Source organism: Sturnus vulgaris, chromosome 2 (assembly GCF_052056855.1).
Source record: "Sturnus vulgaris isolate bStuVul1 chromosome 2, bStuVul1.hap1, whole genome shotgun sequence".
Lineage (NCBI taxonomy): Eukaryota > Metazoa > Chordata > Aves > Passeriformes > Sturnidae > Sturnus > Sturnus vulgaris.
The window spans coordinates 4,423,630-4,440,318 of record NC_142244.1 but is presented as its reverse complement, the minus strand read 5'-3'; the positions used below and the strand labels follow the sequence as shown (position 1 = coordinate 4,440,318).

The window sequence follows — 16,689 nt, the reverse complement described above, 5'->3', positions numbered from 1 at the left end:
CACAGCATCATGCACCAACCCCTCCCGCTCCAGCTTGTTCTGGGCACATGGGAGAAGCACCGAATTTTCTGGTAACAGGAACAACACCCCATTTTGAGAGAGCAAGAATCATGTGAATTGTCCTTCAGCCTAGCAAGGAAAGCTAGTGCTGCACCCTGTCACACCCTGACCTACCTCTCCCGAGAATCTAGCAGCTCAGAGGGCTCACTCCCACACCCAGCCCCCCAGAGGAAACCCCAAGGCACCTGGGAGGAGAAGGACACCACATAGCTGATTTTAATTGGAGCCATTCAGGATCCTTTGGAGACAATGCTCTGCCAGAACATAACTTCCCTTCGGATCCCTCCAGTGCCTGGTGGGGAGAGAGGAGAGTCTGATGAGCTTGGGCATCTCCTGGCTCTGGAACCATTCAGCAGCTCCCCAGTCCCATCCCACCGCCTCGGTACCCCCTAGACCTGCTCCACCACCCCTCAGCTTACTATCCCAGCAGTAACACCCACATCTGACTCACAATCCCCCAGCCCCCTTCAGCCCCCCCGTACCCCCAGCTCACCCTACAAATCCCCATTCTGCCACCCACATCCAGCCCACGAGCTCCAGCCCTATTGTCCAGGGCCCTCACGTCCTTTCCCACACCTCCCTTGAGCTCCACAGCCTGTGTTCCCAGATCCATAAACAACACCCCAGGGCTAGTCTGCTATCGCTACAGTCCCCCCGTCCTTCCCCACTTTCCCAGCCCTATTAAACCATTGGCTCTACCCCACAGCCTCTCCATTTCCCAACCCAGTGCTTCACCCCGCAGCTCCCCATTCACCCCAGCCCCAATCGCACCGAGCCCGAATTTCCCGCCGTCCAAATCACATGATCCCCTGACCGCCGCTTCCCGCTCCTCAGCGCCCGCCGCTCCCGCCTCACTCCCGACCGCGCTCCGGTTCAGCCCCCGGCCCGCGCCCGCCGCGGTGCCTGACGGGACACACGGCCCGCGGGCAACGCCGCGCCACGGTCCCGCGCGGGCGGAGCTCAGGAGCCATCTGCGCCCTAAACCGGAACAGCGCCAGGCGGTGGCGGAAAGGGGCGGGCGGGGGCAGGGCGGCGGCTCGGCAGCACTAACATTGCCGGTACCGCGGTGTGAGGTGGACGGTGCTGTCGACGGAGGCTACACGTTCCGCCTCATGCCTAGAAATGGGAGCCGGTCCCTAGCTGTGACAGCTCACCGGTTTTATGCGCCTGAAGTGGCGCGTCTGGCAGCTATTCCGCTCCTCCCCTCTCCTGATTGGCCGCCGGAGCAGAGCCGCGCCCAGCGATTGGCCCAAGGTGCGGCAGCTTGCCCGGTGATTGGCGGACGGCGGCGGAAGGAGTTGGCTGCTAGGGGGGCGGGGCAAGATGGCGGCTGTGCTGGAGGTGGAGGTTGGCGGCCCCGTTGAGCGTGAGGTGGAGGAGGTGCGGGGGACGTGGCCGGGCTAGGGGGAGCCGGGTCGGGCAGGGGAGACGGGGGCGGGCTGCGGGGTGGGGAGCTTCAGCGCTGTGGGGTGCTCTGTGAAGGGGAGCCGCAGCGGACGTGGGGCCTGGGGGGCGCGGGGTCCGGGGGAGCGGGGTAGGGATGTGTGCTGAGGAGCTCGGAGGGTCCCTGGAATGGGACAGCGGCGGCTCTGAGTCACTCTGAGCCTGTAGGCCTTTGGGACACGTAGATGTGGGGAGTGTTAGGGCTGGGGGACATCCTTGGTGTAGGAGGACATTGTGAGTCCTGGGGCACGGTGGCACTGGGAGCTTCGGAGGGCCCATGGAGCAGGGGACAGTGCAGAGCCTGGAGCAGGAGGGCAGGGATGGAAGCTCCGCTGTTGTTCCCATGCTGGCTTTTAAATGTTCCTGTGGATGAAAACCTGCAAAGCTGGGAAAAAAAAAAATCTATCTGGAAAGATGGAATTGAAAGCAGGGTGGGTGCATCTGTCACAGTGTGAGTGCCACTTTCTGGCACTTCTGCCCCGGGCTTTGCAGTGGCTTTTCGCCGTCCCCTGTGCTTCATGCTTGTGAGTTTTTCTTCTACTTGTGGAGAACCAGGAGAACCTGGTTCTATCCTGTCTGCACTGTGGGAACAGCAGCACAGGGGTCATAAGTCACTTAGCTGGTACAGTCAGGTATTTTTCTGTGCCTTTCATCAAGAATTGGTGGTGTGGCTTAAAAATTCTCAGATGCTGATGGTTGTTTTGCAGAAGATTCCTGGCAGGGTCAAGTTATGCAGATTCCCTAGTGTATGGCTGAGCTGTGGGAGCTTGTACGTCCTCCCTGTGCCCGTGTTGCTGCTGAAGAGTGGTATGGTGAGGTGATGGGAGGATTAAACCACAGATCAGTTACTCTTGAGTTGCTACTGGTTATATTTTTAAGATACTCCTTGGTGACTTTGTTAATAAAAATGTGGAAGATCCAATTGTCTGATCCTCAGAAGTGAAATTCCCACTTTTCATTCCATCGGGGGCTGGCAGAGAGGGTGCCACAAGGAAGCAGCGAATGAGGAGATCCATATAGGACTGTACTTATCCCTGTGATGTGTTGGTACAAAACCTATCTGCTTGTGTTGTCCTGAGGTCTTGGCAGCTCTTTGGGCAGAGCAGGTTGCTGATGAGCCACTTATGATGGGGATCTGAAAGCAGTTTAACATTCCACCAGAACAAAGCTGAGTGTCCTGTGGCTCTGGCTCTGCCTGTGGGGAGGCAAAGGTTTAACTTCCAGTTATGCAAATGTTTGATCAGTTGGGACATTTCTGCTCCCCACTCCTTGTTCCTGCATCCTGTGAGCAGAAAAAGAGCAGAATTGGGATTCCAGAATCTCTTGAGACTTTTACTAAAGAATATGCCTCGTCCCAACCTGCCTTGGTTGGACTTAGAGTGCTGTGGAGATTTATATTCCCCTTATTTCAGGTTATTCCTGGTAGGTGCTGGGAGACAAAGACTGAAGTTGAGGCAATGGGAAGGGTGTGATCAGGGCTATCAGTTGCTCTGGAGCTTTGAAATGAAATCAGCAGCTGCTTATTCTCCATCCTCAAGGCATTCTTCTTGCCTCCTTTGGAGATTTAGAGAGCATAAGTAGATTACAGCCAGCTCACAGTGGTGTGTATGTTTGCCCAGAGATCCTCCCAACTCCCTGGGCTGTGAGGAACCTGTGGTTCCAGCTTTGGTGTTACCCATATCAAGAGCCTTAGTATTTTTCTAGAGGGGGTTGTTCCATGACTGTCCCAGTGGTGGGGATCACAGGTTTGTGGAGGCATTTGGGCATCAGCCTCTGAAGAAAACCAGGGAGTGGCACAAGGTTCTTCCAAAGGCCATGATACCACGTCTGAGGAGAGGATTAGACTTTAGTCCTAGATATCCAGTTTCTCCTAGTCATCACTCGGAGGAGGCTGAGGTTTTTGAGAGGATTATGAATTACAGAGGAGGCAGAGAGCAGAAGAATTGTTCTTAATTCCTTTTTTTTTTACAAAAAGAGCTGTAGTTGGTTGCACACTGGGTCCAGTGTTGATGTGGCAGCTGGAGGATGCTGAAACAGCAGTAGGCTGGTGCTCTGCACTTGGTAGAGCTCATCTTCAGCTGCTTCAGTCACCCTAAATGTTCTTGTCAAACCCCTCTTGTTAAAGGGAGATTTAGAGGTTCTTTTACATAGCTGTTTGGGTTAGAAAGAGACTCAAAAGACTCAAAAACTGCATGTTAAAATCAGACAACCCCAAACTAGAAGTGGAATGAATGCTTGCTAGCAAGAGCAGGTGCTTCCTTCACCATTGCTGTACGTTTTTAGCCCCAGCCTAAAACTTCTGTGCTAAGAGAGTGTACAGTGCAAGGAAGGGTTAACTGGAAGGTCTGACTCAGGGTGGCTGCTCTGCCAAATCCTGTGTGACAGTCATCAGATCCCTCCCAACATCCCTTCTGTCACGTCTTGGCCCCCCTTAATAAAGTTATTTCAGGAGCTTGGAGCTCTGGGGAATCTGGTGAAGCTCAGTCCTTGTAATTGGGAGAAAATTGTGTCCAGGGCCATGGATCCCTGTTTGGCTTGGGAGCATGGCTTGGAAGAAGCCTGCTCTGAGCAATGCCAGCAGTATTTCCACAGGGTTTGGGGCTGATGCAGCTTGAAAGCATTTGCTGGAAGAATTTGGAGATTCAGGGAAGATGCCGGAGGCAAGAGGCTGGTAAATATCCCGGTCTCTAAGATGGGGCAAACACTGTGGATGAAGTGGCTGCTGGTGTGGTACAGAGGAGTTAACTGTAAAGGAATGAAAATTATTGCTGTGCTTGGAACGTGCTTGTCAAACGTCTTCATCCAGCAAGGGTGGGGGCAGAGCCTGGGAGGAGTGGGAGTCTCCTGGGGGAGGCAGTGGGAGCACCTAGGCAACTCCCAGAGCTTGTAGAGGGATTGACCTGTGCTGGAGCCAGCAAGCACTAGGGGTTTTTCAGCTTCTCCTGTGCACAGTGACTAGCAAACATTTTAAAATCTCCTTTTTTCCTGTTTATTTGGAGCAGTTCTTGCTCCAAATTACATCACAGCTTCTGAACTGAGGGATCTGGACGTGGCTGCTTTAGGAACAGAGGTGCTTGAGGAATTTAGTTGATATAAACCCCCTTGTTGGTGTCAGGTTGTCACCCTCTTCCCTCGGCTTGTGACCACCGCGAACAAGCCAGTGAGCTCCAACAAGGATTTTCATAGCTTTAGATTTTGCATCTAAGTCCTGAAGTGTTTCTTCAGGACTTAATTCTCAAGGGCTGAATTACTCGCAGATGTTGCTCTGGGGTGAAGCTCAGCAGATGTTCCACATCAGGCAGACGGATTGCTGCGGTGTGTTTTTCCCTACCTCCTCACCCTGGGGAATAATTAGGTGCCACAAAGGAAAGGAGGCAGCTGTGGTCAGAGCTGCTGCCTGGGAGACACCTGTGTGCTGGTGGTGGTGACCAGGCAGCTGAGGTGACTGCTGTACCAGCCTGGGGAGAGCCCCAGCATAAAGGCTGGATCCAGTCTTTTGGCCCTGTACCCAGTGGGGTGAGGTGGAGCTCATTCCTGTGTACACATCTCTTGTGTGTGCAGGAAAGAGTGATAACAGTCTGTGCTATGGCTTGTTTCTAACCTTCATCTCCAACACCTCAGCAATACTGGGGTGTCTCCAGCACTGTGAGGATTTGTAAACTCCACGTGTTTCTATGTTTCCAGCCCAGATGAGCTTTTCTTGATTTAATCTGAGTTTGTGTCTCACCAAGAGAAGGTGATGGGAAGAGCTGTGGGATTCCCTCCCCATGGATCAGGGTGTGCTGCCTGGGTTACTGAGCCCGTGTGGGGACATGACCGGTGCTAGAGGCTCCTCAGCAGTTAGGTGAAGATATTGAGGGAAGGTTTTGCCCAGAGAAGCTGTGAACTCCCCATCCCTGGAGGTGTTCCAGGGCAGGTTGGATGGTGCTTGGAGCAACCTGGTCTAGTGAAGGTGTCCCTTCCTCCCACGGGAGGAGAGTTGGAATAAAATGAGCTTTAAGGTTTCTGCAACTCAAAGCATTCTGTGGTTCTATGATTCTATATAAAGCTCCAGGTGAAAGCAGAAATGCAGTGTTGAAACTTCCCTTACTCCTACCCTGTCCAAAAGTGAGAGTATTCACACTTTTTGTGAATCTTGCTGGAGAAGATGGGATACAAATATCCATTGTCAATCATCACTAATGCCAGCAGCTCCCCTTGCTCTCGGTACCTCCTGCCTGTGATGTTTGGGAGGAATTTTCAATTAGCTCAGCAAAGCAACTCCTAAATTCTTTATTGTGATTTTGAAATCTTTTTGCACTGATTTGTTGCTGGTGTGTGACATACAGTCCCCTGTCCTGCAGCCTAGTGGGGTTTTGGACTCCTACCACTGGTGGGAGCATTGGCTTCACTGAGATCACTACTCTGTGCCCTGAGACACCTGGCTCGACTGTGAATGTGAGATTTAAGCCAGTTCTCTGGTTCTGGTCACATGGGATAGTGGACAGAGCCTCGGGTCCCATAAAATTTGGGAGTGTAAGTGGCGGAGGAGCAGGGGGAGTCACTGCTCTTCCCAGGAAGATGAAGGACAGCTCTGGGCTGTGCTGGCTTTGTGGGCATGTTGAGGTTTCTTATTTAAAGCATCTGAATGCAGAGTTGCCCAACAGCTGTTTTCATGGGTGTTTTTTTTTCTCCCTAGGTCGATCTTTCACACTTATCCCCAGAGGAGAGATGGAGGTGAGTGTTTTGGGAGCTGATTTGGAGCATACAGCTCAACTGAGCTCCTGCTACTGACCAGAGCTAGCAGCAGCACAGCCTGTGATCACAGGGGGGCAGGAAAGGGTCACCATTTTTTGATGGGGGGAAGTAGGAACTGTCTTAAACGCAATAATGTTTTTTTCCTTTTAAACTGCTGTTAAATATAGAATCACAGAGTAGTTTAGGTTGTAAAAGCCCTCTTAGAGTCCAGCCATTCCCCCAGCACTGCTGAGGTCACTGAACTGGGGGAAACTAAACCATGTCCCCAGGTTGCACATCTACATGTTTGTTCAATCCCTTCAGGGATGGGGACTCCACTACTGCCCTGGGCAGCCTGTGTCTGGGCTGGACAGCCCTTTCTATATAGGAGTTTTCTCAGTATCCATCCTAAACCTCTCCTGGCACAACCTGAGGCTATTTTCTCTTGTCTCGTCACTTGTTACCTGGAAGAAGAGCCCAACCCCTACGTGGGTCCACTCTCCTGTCAGGGTCTTGTAGAGAGCAAGAAGATCCTCCCCAAGCCTCCTTTTGTCCAGGCTGAGCACCCCCAGCTTCCTCAGCCGTTCCTCACCAGAGTTGTGCTCTTGACCTTTCTCCAGTTCTTTTACCCTTCTCTGGACACCCTCCAGCCCTTCAATGTCTGTCTTACAGTAAGGGGCCTGAAAAATTCCCCTTTGTCCCTTAGCCAAACCAATTTAATCCAGATGCTTATTGAAAATCACAGTCAGACTGGACTCTCAGTATTGCACCAGCACAGGCTGGGGGCTGACTTGCTGGAGCAGCTCTATGGAGAAGGGCCTCGGGGTCCTGATGGACAACAAGCTGTCCCTGAGCCAAGGTGGCCAATGGGATCCTGGGATGCAATGGGAAGAGCATTGCCAGCAGGTGGAAGGAGGTGATCCTGCCCCTCTGCTCAGCCCTGGTGAGGCACCTCTGGAATGCTGTGTCCAGTTTTGGGCTCCTCAGTCCTAGAGAGACAGGGAGCTCCTGGTGTGGGTCCAGCAGAGGCTGCAGAGATGATGAGAGGACTGGAGCATCTCTCTTATGAGGAAAGGCTGAGGGAGCTGGGGCTGTTCAGCCTCAGCAGGAGATGAATGAGAGGGAACCTCATCAATGTCTGTCAGTGTCTGCAGGGAGGGGTCAGAGCATGGACCAGGCTCTGCTCAGTGTTGACCAGCGATAGGACAAGAGGCCACAGGTAGAAACGGATGCACAGGAGGTTCCATGTGGACATGAAGAAGAACTTCTTTCCCGTGCAGCAACCAAGCACTAGAAAAGATTGCTCAGAAAGGGTGTGGAGTTGCCTTACTGGAGGTACTCCAGGACCATCTGGATGCAATCTTGTGCTGTATGCTCTAGGATAATCTTGCCTGAGCAGGGAGGTTGGACCAGATAAATCACTGTGGTGCCTGATTTTGTGATTCTGTGTTAGATTCTAGAGAATGATTTAAAATCAGAGAACTTGGCATATTTGTTAGGTTTGGATTTTTTGTTTCCTCTAACTTCTAGAACAGTATTAGCATCTAGAGACCAAGACATAAGGATGTCACAGCTCTTACTTCCACCTTCTTTTTTGGTTGAATAGCACAAGCTGGGCAAAGAAACCCCAGGTGTCTGGCAAATATCAGTCTGGAAATCACTTGTTCCAGAATGCTCAGGGTGGAGAGAAGCAATTTGCTAGGGTTTGGGGGTTTTGCCAGATGTCAACTGTTCCCCCCACTCTCCACCCTGACCCTTCCAGCCTTTCCCTTGTTGGACAAGAGGGAGAACAGTGTTAGTGGTTCCAAAACTGGGCTGGGGGTTTGATATTAACACACACTCTGGGTCAAACAGTTACAATGTGCTCTAGAAAAACTCTGCTTGATCAGGAAGGTTGAGAGAGATGACCCCACTGGTGGTCCCTTCTAACCTTGCCCATTCTGGGATTGTGAGTTATGTTGTCTGTGCACTCCATGTTCATTAGTCCAGGTACGTCAGTGGGAGTTCTCACCTCCTTCACGCTCAGATGGGCAAAGTGTTGTTCTTGGCTTTCACAGCCTAGAAATGAGCTGGTCACAGAGCAGCCTTTTGTCCCTTCCCCTCTGGATTGTTCACAAACACAATTCTTAGTGTTGTTTTTCCATCTGGTCTTCCTGGCTCTCCTGAGGTGTTTGCAGTCTGTGCCAGGGTGCTCTTCAGCTGCCTTTTCCTGGTTGTTGCAGGGTGGAGCACGTACGGATGCATGCCAAGCACCGCGGGCACGAGGCGATGCACGCCGAAATGGTCCTCATCCTCATCGCCACGCTTGTGGTGGCACAGCTCCTCCTGGTTCAGTGGAAGCAGCGGCACCCTCGCTCCTACAATGTAAGTTACCCCCACAGCTGGATGTCAGTGTTGAGCAATGCCCTCCTTCTACTGATGAGAAAAGGTTTTCCTGTTATCTGGTGTTGTGATTCCCTTGTTTTCCTACCATTCCCTCGTTTCTCCCAGCACGTGGGGGATTCTAGCTGGGCATGAGGATGGATGAACCCGAAGGCCTCGGGTTTCTGTTGGAAGTGATGCAAATAACTCAGTGTGACATAGCGCTTTAGCATCAGGGATGGACAAGCCAATTCTGGGGGTTGTCCTGAGGGAAGCTGCGTTTGGTGTGGCTTCCTTGGAAGCAATGGGGGCTTCTTGCTGCTGGCAGCCTGTGTTTGATGGTTCCTGCAGCACTCTGCTGAGCAGCCCTGCCATTTGCTGATGCCACCAGCTTGTCTGGTTCTGTTAGTTATGTGAAGCAACTTCACTCTGACTTCCTTGCCATAATAATAATAATATTGATTTAATGTTTCCAGGTAGTCCTGTCGTCCTCTGTGAACTTTAAACAAAACCTGTTTGCCTGTTTTCCTCCAGCAGCACTGTGGGAGCTCAGCTGCACAGCTATAGATTCTTTTGGGAATGGGCTGTAGTGCAGAGGCGAGCCGAAACCTTCTTGCCTTGTGTAATAGCTGTCTGAGGTGTCTGTGATTGCAGCACTGGGACCCTAAGAAGGCGAAGGTTTATGTAGCTGCCTTACAACAATTAGTTGTGTGGATCATCTCTCATACATTCCTATGGAGAGGATTCCTCTGTGTTCTCTTGCCAGCTGTACCTTTTGCTACCAAAAATCATGCAGCTGCTGCCTCTGACTCCCTCACAAAATCACAGAACTGTTTGGGTTGGAAAAGCCGTCTGAGATCATTGAGTCAAACTCAATATTCCTTCTGCATTCCCAAGCTCTGCACTAAACCATGTTCCCAAGTACCATGTCCACACAGCTTTTAAATCCCTCCAGGGATGGTGACTCCATCACTGCCCCAGGCAGCTCCTGCCAGAGTTTCACCACCCTTTCTGGGAATAAATTTTCCCAATATGCAACCTCTAACCTTTTCTGGCAAAACCTGGAGCCTTTTCCTAATGTCCTGTCACTTGTTACCTGGGAGCACAGACTGAGTCCCTCTTGGCTATAACGTCTTTTCAGGTAGATGCAGAGAGCAGGAAGGTGCTCCCTGAGCTTGCTTTTCTCCAGGCTGAGCCTCCCCAGCTCTTTCAGTTGCTCCCTATCTGACTCATGTGCTGAGCTTTGAGCTCTTCTCTAGGTGCCACAGGTCAAACTTCCCTAAGTTCCTGATGCAATTCAGGGCCATGCAGGAAAGAGAGTGGCTGACAGGGTGTTTCTGATGTCTGAGGAGCAGAGAACCAGCTCCAAATGTCTTTCCTCTGTTCCTGCAGATGGTGACCCTCTTCCAGATGTGGGTAGTGCCTCTGTATTTCACTATCAAGCTGAACTGGTGGCGGTTCCTGGTGATCTGGGTGCTCTTCTCAGCAGTCACAGCTTTTGTCACCTTCCGGGCAACTCGAAAGCCTCTGGTACAGACAACACCCAGGTTCGTCTGCTGTTCCTGGGGAAAATCCTCAGCCCCAGGGTAACCATTCCAAGGATCTCGTTCCAGTTTCCCTGCTACAGATGTGTGTTAAGCTTTGCACCCTTGAGACCGTGAGAGCCCTGCATGTGTGAAAGGGTGTGAATCACTTAACTGGCTTGCTGGCAGCCAGCCCAATATACCTGCTACTTGGGTGGAGGGTGGAAAGGTGTGGGCTGGTGTCCTCACCCAAGGCATTCCCAGCATGCAGCACACTCCTTAGGCCTTTGGAGATCATGAGGGTTCTAGTTTGGAAGTAAAGACTGTGAGCGGCCTGTGACAGGTTGAATTAGGGATATAAAGCTCTTGCCCATGTGTAGGGGTAGGTGAAGTGTCTGCCAAAACACAACAGGTGTGAAACATAAAACTCTTCAGATGATTGGCACACTTTCATTCAGGAAAAAGTGAAGTCATTAAACTCTTTATTTTCATTCTTTACAGGCTGGTTTATAAATGGTTTCTGCTAATATACAAGATCAGCTATGCTACTGGGATCGTGGGGTACATGGCTGTCATGTTTACGCTTTTTGGACTTAACTTATTATTCAGGTGAGTGAATCTTTCAGCTCCCACTCTTGGGGCAATGGGATGGAACACACCTTTGGCTATTACTCTGGAAAAACAGTTTATTTGGCAATCCGATTAATGAGGCCAAAGAGACTGTTGGGCTCTTTCACTCCTGAGAGGGTCACAAGTGAGGTGCTGGTACCTGAACTGGTCTGGGCTGCTGGAGAGCGCTCCTTCCAGCTCACTTGTTGGCAGCTCCCCCAGCTGTGTGGTGTCCTGCCTGGGGGCAGCAGTAGCTTTTTTTTTTTTTTTGCTATACTGCAAGAAGCAGCCAGTCAATGGGTGGTGGCAGAGGACTCTGGCCCAAACCAGCTTCATTGTTAGAGAGGTCGACTACTTCTCTGGAATAATACATTCTCTGGAACATTATTAGAGTGGCCGTGCCCTCAAAAAAGCCCTGTTGATGGTTTTTCTGTTGTAGAATCAAACCAGAAGATGCGATGGACTTTGGCATCTCTCTCCTCTTCTACGGTCTCTACTACGGAGTGCTGGAACGGGACTTTGCTGAGATGTGTGCAGATTACATGGCCTCAACCATCGGGGTGAGTTCACGATGGACTGTCCCCCAGGCCACAGTTGTGCCCCATATCAGGGTACTTGAAACATGTTGGTCTCAGCAGAAGCTTTCGCTTCCCTCAAATGGGAATTTCCCCCCCCCCCCAAGGAAGGATCTAACGTAACAAGAGTTGCTCTGAGATCCTTCCTGAGCACAGCCTCTGAAGGGTCCTATCTCCAGGACAAGAAGTTCTTCCCTATGAGGGTGGTGAGACACTGGCACAGATTCCCCAGAGAAGCTGTAGCTGCCCCATCCCCTGGAAGTGTTTCAGGCCAGATTGGATGGGGTTTGTAACAACTTGGATTAGTGGAAGGTGTCCCTACCCATGGAAGGAGGTTGGAACTGGGTGATCGTCAAGGTCCCTTTCAACCCAAGCCATTCTCTGATTCTGTGGAGAAGGAATAATCTGTTTAACCCTGCTAAACTGACAAATATTTATTTTCCTGGGCCTTTGAAATCTCCAGTGCCAATGAACACTCCCATTTCTGACACCACTGTGCTTGCATTACCTTGTGACCTGCAGTCACCAGGGAAGGATTCACACTGTGGGCTTCCTTCCTTGTCCCTGCTGCAACTTTAGCTGTCCCTGTGGACAGAGGATGCAGTGGCCTAAAATCTGTAGCCCACTCACCTGGTATCAAAATAACCCACTCCACCAAAAATACATGACCTAGGACACCAGTGGAGTAGATCATGTTTCTTCTTTTCAGCAGCTGTTTAGGGTCTTGGACTTTGTGTTTCCTTCTTTCTGAACCTTTTGCTGCTGCTCTTTGAGGTTCTGCTCCAGCCGCTGGCCTGCCACACTAAGACACCTTGGCACAGCTTGGGTCTCTCTTAGATTCTCAGGGCTCTGTTGGATGCTCAAAGCAAAGCTGTGCCAGGGGTCTGCCAGAGGCATGTTTTGCTGATGATACTAAACCAGGAGGAACTGTGACCTCCTTGGAGAGAGAGCTGGGCAAGCACCAGCTGTGTAATTTAACAGGGGCACATGCCAGATTCCCCACCTGGCATTGTGTAATCCTGGTTATAGGTACAAATTTGGGAACAGGAGTCTGGAGAGAGTTCTATGAAAGGGATTAGGGAGTTTAGGTTGACATGAAGTTGAATATGAGTCAGTAGTGTGTCCTGGCAGCTAAAAGGGGTCAGCTGTGTCCTGGAGTGCATCAGGCATAACATTACTGTGTGGCCAGGGGAGGTGGTTGTCCAGCAATAAGCCACTAGGAAATGGAGTGAAGCTGAATCAGGGGATGTGCAGGTTGGATATGAGGTAAAAGTTATTTACCCAGAGGGAACAGGTTCCCCAGGGACATGATCATGTCAAGTCTGCCAGAGCTCAAAGAGTCCCTTAGTTATATGGTTTAGCTTTAGGTAGTGCGGTGGAGCGCTCGTTGATGCAATGGTCCTGAGGGGTCCCTCGCAGCTGGAGTGTGTGGGACCTGGCTTTGTGCCTGCACTCTCTGTGCTGTGTCAGGCCCGTGCTGAGCCATCAGGCTTGGAAATGGAGAGGGGTGGCTGCTCTGTGCTTTACTCAATGAGTGTCAGGGACCTGCAGGGCTGGAGGTGGGGGCTATATCTGACTAGCAGCCCAAGGTTGTTGTTCTGGGTCAAATCTGTGACCTCCAGCTTGTCCTGCTCTCTCTCCCAGTCTCTGCCCTGGGTGCACGGCCCTGGCACGCAGCTGAAAACCCACCTGACTGTTGGGGAGCCAAGAGGGGTGGCCCCTCAACATGGGGAGGGGGTGCATGGGGCTGGGGTGTGACAGGCCACTGCATCACTGAGCAGCTGTCCTGTTGTAGTTGTTTCCCGCAGCCGGACCCGTAACAAGGTTTTTAAGCCCCAAAGGCCAAGGCTGGACTCCCGGGGCGCTGACCCCAGCCCTCCTTAGAGCTTAGCTGTGCCACCACGGGTGTGGGACACGTGCCCTGCCACTGTCACCGCTCTCCCTCTGCTCTGCCCTCGCTCAGTTCTACAGCGCCTCAGGGATGCCCACCAAGCACCTCTCCGACAGCGTCTGTGCCGTCTGTGGCCAGCAGATCTTCGTGGATGTCAATGAGGAAGGGATCATTGAGAACACCTACCGACTCTCCTGCAACCACGTGTATCCTTCTCTGCAGGTGCCAGCCCCCTGCCTCACTGGCCCCACGCTGGGGTGGGCAGCAGGGAGCTCCTGCCCCATGGCTTCTCCTGCACTGCATGAAGAAATGCCTGTTCTGGGACTCGGGGCTGTCCAGCTGAATTTGCATGTGATCTGTGCCTGTGTCATCACTGACTTGGCATGGGAAGAGGTATCCCTGAAATTACTTCATCAGTACTCACGAGTGGTTGTTTCTTCTTCCTTCTCCTCCCCAGCTACATCAGCTGAGCCATGGAGCTGAACCTCAGTTTTTACCTGCTTTTGACAAATCTGCTGTGATCCATCTGCCTGGCAGTGGCCCTGGCAGATGTTGCTGGGGGAAGTGATGGTGTGAGGTCAGGACATGAAGCATCCCTGCTCCATGCCCCACTGGCCTCTCATCAGAGATGCATTGCAGTGGGTCCTGAGTGTCCATAAAGAAGAATTGTGGGGAAACAGTGCTGCCCCCCCTACGAAAACAGCCCCCTGCTCCAGCATAGCTGGTTGCTACCTGCTCTGGTCACAGCCCAGCAGCTTCCTACTTCTCCAGAACACCTCCAGGGTTTCCAGCATGCTGGAGTCACTCAGCCCTTCCTGTCAGCTGATTGATGGGAAGTGGGTTTTGAAACTGGAAGCTCTGGTTGGTGCTCAACCCCAGCTGGGGCAGCGAGTCAGGGTTTTTTCCCCGTGGTGATTCAGTGTGGAGATGGGATGTCCTCTGGCAGTGTGTGTGTTAACTGCCTGCGAGGTAATTTCCAAACTGGGCCTGAGCAAAGGTCATGCTGGCAAAACTCAGAGTCTAAATTTAACTCTTGGGAACTGTTGGTGAGATTTATTGCTGATACTGTGCAAGGGCCCGGGACTACAGCAGCTTTGGGTGGTGTGGCTGCCAGAGGAGCTGGTTGGTGCTCCTGGTAGTCCTCAGGGGTGATGGCTGCCTGGGCACTCCTGCATCGATGGCTCCAGGGCTGACAAGGAAGTGACTCCTGCTGCTCCCTGGCATTCTTCCATGGTTTTAGCAGCAGTGATACTCTGGGGAAAGATTATTTGCTCAGTGACACCCCTGTACGTGGCAGAGTCAGCTGCAGCCACCTCATGTTTTTCTGTAACTTCTCCAGGCTGTGCTTAGGTTGTGTAAATCTTTGTGACAGAGCATAGCAGGCATCAGTAAGTCACACCCTTACTTACAGAGCAATTGCTTAAATGTTCATCTCCAGGAAGCCTTTGAAGAAGGCTTCCAAAATGCATGCAGTTCGCAGAGCTCTCCCAGGCTGTCCAAACCTTCCCAGTGCTTGGGCACCATCACTGAAGAGTTTCAATCTCCTTGGTGCCCATGAATTGATCAGGGCCTTCGTGCTGCCATCCTGGCTCCCTCCTGCTGCCTCATGAGCTCCTTCCACTGTCCCTGGAAGCTGCTGCACCTTCTAGGAAAGGGTTGTGGTTGTGTAGTGTCCCATCCTCACATGACTCTCGGGGACTTCCTTGGGCTTGGTGGTTTCCTCCACACTGAGCTGTGTACCCCCCTCTTCTTCCAGTTCCCCTTAACATGCCACTCCTCAGGTTTCACGAGTTCTGCATCCGGGGCTGGTGCATTGTCGGGAAGAAGCAGACGTGTCCATACTGCAAAGAGAAGGTGGATCTCAAGAGGATGTTCAGTAATCCGTATCCTTTCTCCTGCTGGGAGCCAGCACTTTGGGAAGAGAAGCAATGGGTAGAGCACACAAGGGGCAAGAGGCTTGCCTGGCACCCTGAGTAGGTCGCTGCAGCATGTGGCTGTGGCAAAGACCCTTCAAAACACCGGGCAAGCCTGGCCACAGCTGTCTCTCCATGAGGACCCATGTCTGTCCTTCACTGGATGTTTGTCCATCCCTCCCTGGGCACCTCTCTTCTCTGTCCCTGCTTTGGGGCACCTTTGGGTGGCTTCTGGGTGGGCCATGCTCCTCTCATCCATTTCCCCACAGCTCTTTAACTCCTTCCTGCCCAGCTGGGAGAGGCCACATGTCATGTACGGGCAGCTGCTGGACTGGCTGCGCTACTTGGTGGCCTGGCAGCCAGTGATCATTGGACTGGTCCAGGGAATCAACTACATCCTCGGGCTGGAGTAAGGGCAGGCGGTGGGGAGCTGCGGAACCACGAGAGGACATTGCCACCGGCGATGCTGGCTTTGCTCCGTCACCTCTCAGGACCTTGGCCACCCCCAAGGACAGCAACATCGGGGCCCCTCCTGCCAGGGCTAGGGGAGGATTTTTTTAAAAAGCAATTATTTTAATGACCATATTTAAAACTTAATATTGCAGCCAAAAAGTGACACTTGTCCCCTTTCCCTGCCCCTCTCTGGCCCTTTGCAGTGCCCTGCTGGGCTGAGCTTTGGGCTGGGGGCTGTTTTCCAGCTCCCTCCTGCCACTCTGTCACAGGAGGCCGTGGGGAGAAGGCTTTGCAAACTCCAATGCCAGCACCCTGGAGCAGCCTTGCTGGCAGCGAGGATGGGATGTGAGGGCTGCGGAGGAGAGGCTGGAGCCCAGCACCCTGAAAGAGGGGATGGAAGGTCACCTGGCTACTCCTGGCTGCCAGGTCTGCTCTGGGCACCATGGGTATGCCAGCAGGAACCAAGCTGCTCTCCAGCACAGTGATGGTGGGCTCTGCCTTGGGGAACCCTTTTTTATGCTCCCAAATTTTCTGTGTTCCTCCCTGAAGACCAGCGGTGTCCCCTGACTGCTCGGGGGGGGGTGAGCCAAGGCATGGAGTGGGGCTGGTGCTGTTCCTCTCTGTGCCCTTTTGGTGACAGTAATGGTACGTCAAGAGCAGCCAAGAGCGGGTGCCCCTGCCCCAGGGCGCGGGTCCGCCCTCACTGGGTATTGCTCTTGGAATAAAAGGGATGGAGTGAAGATTGGGCTGGTGCTGGCGTTTCCCTGCCCCAGCATTACTCCATGACATCCTCCTGGCCATACTAGTAGGACCCATGCCAAAGTCCTGCTGGTGTGAGTGGTCTTGGGCTTAATTTCTGGTAGCAGGTGGGGGCAAAGTCCCCAGGGCCAGCGGTGGTATTTTGGCATGTGGAGACTTGAGTCCTATTCCCTGAGGATGCTGGGGTCCAGTGGAGGGCTACAAGGCAGCTCCTGGCTCAGGGGATTTGGGAAGTGGCCACAGTGGTGGCATGGCTGTGGGTGCTGTGTGGGCTGTGTTCCCCCCTGGGAAACCCCAGCGCCATGCTGCATCCTCTGAGTTTTCTTTTGGGTGAAACCACATTGCAGTGTTGTGCCAAACACCGAAATAAGAGCCCTGGAAACGGA

The 16,689-nt window shown here is 52.5% G+C and overlaps 2 protein-coding genes across 10 annotated transcripts in view; one reads left to right on the top strand and one right to left on the bottom strand.

Moving 5' to 3' along the window:
* XNDC1N (XRCC1 N-terminal domain containing 1, N-terminal like) overlaps positions 1 to 1,291 on the bottom strand; it is a 4,667-nt gene extending 3,376 nt beyond the window's left edge. For 2 of the 7 annotated variants that reach the window (XM_014882073.2, XM_088157342.1), the window contains exons 1-2: positions 1,215 to 1,291; positions 246 to 352 (exon numbers count right to left, since the gene is read on the bottom strand). In XM_014882073.2, coding sequence (XP_014737559.2) covers positions 246 to 290 — 45 coding nt within the window. In that variant the 5' untranslated portion in view covers positions 291 to 352; positions 1,215 to 1,291. Of the gene's footprint in view, positions 1 to 245; positions 353 to 831 lie in introns of all 7 variants that reach the window. The other 5 variants (XM_088157317.1, XM_088157351.1, XM_014882072.2 and 2 more) reach the window with 4 other exon arrangements.
* On the top strand, positions 964 to 16,689 carry RNF121 (ring finger protein 121). Of its 3 annotated transcripts, none has more exons than XM_014882075.2 (9): positions 964 to 1,440; positions 6,182 to 6,219; positions 8,442 to 8,583; positions 9,973 to 10,127; positions 10,605 to 10,712; positions 11,152 to 11,272; positions 13,251 to 13,384; positions 14,960 to 15,061; positions 15,384 to 16,689. In XM_014882075.2, the coding sequence occupies exons 1-9, from the start codon at positions 1,384 to 1,386 to the stop codon at positions 15,502 to 15,504; spliced, it is 978 nt and encodes a 325-aa protein (XP_014737561.1). In that variant the 5' UTR covers positions 964 to 1,383; the 3' UTR covers positions 15,505 to 16,689. The 3 variants fall into 3 exon arrangements, with proteins under 3 accessions (XP_014737561.1, XP_014737562.1, XP_088013492.1); XM_014882076.2 differs by having other exon boundaries at positions 15,361 to 16,689; XM_088157366.1 differs by having other exon boundaries at positions 1,357 to 1,431.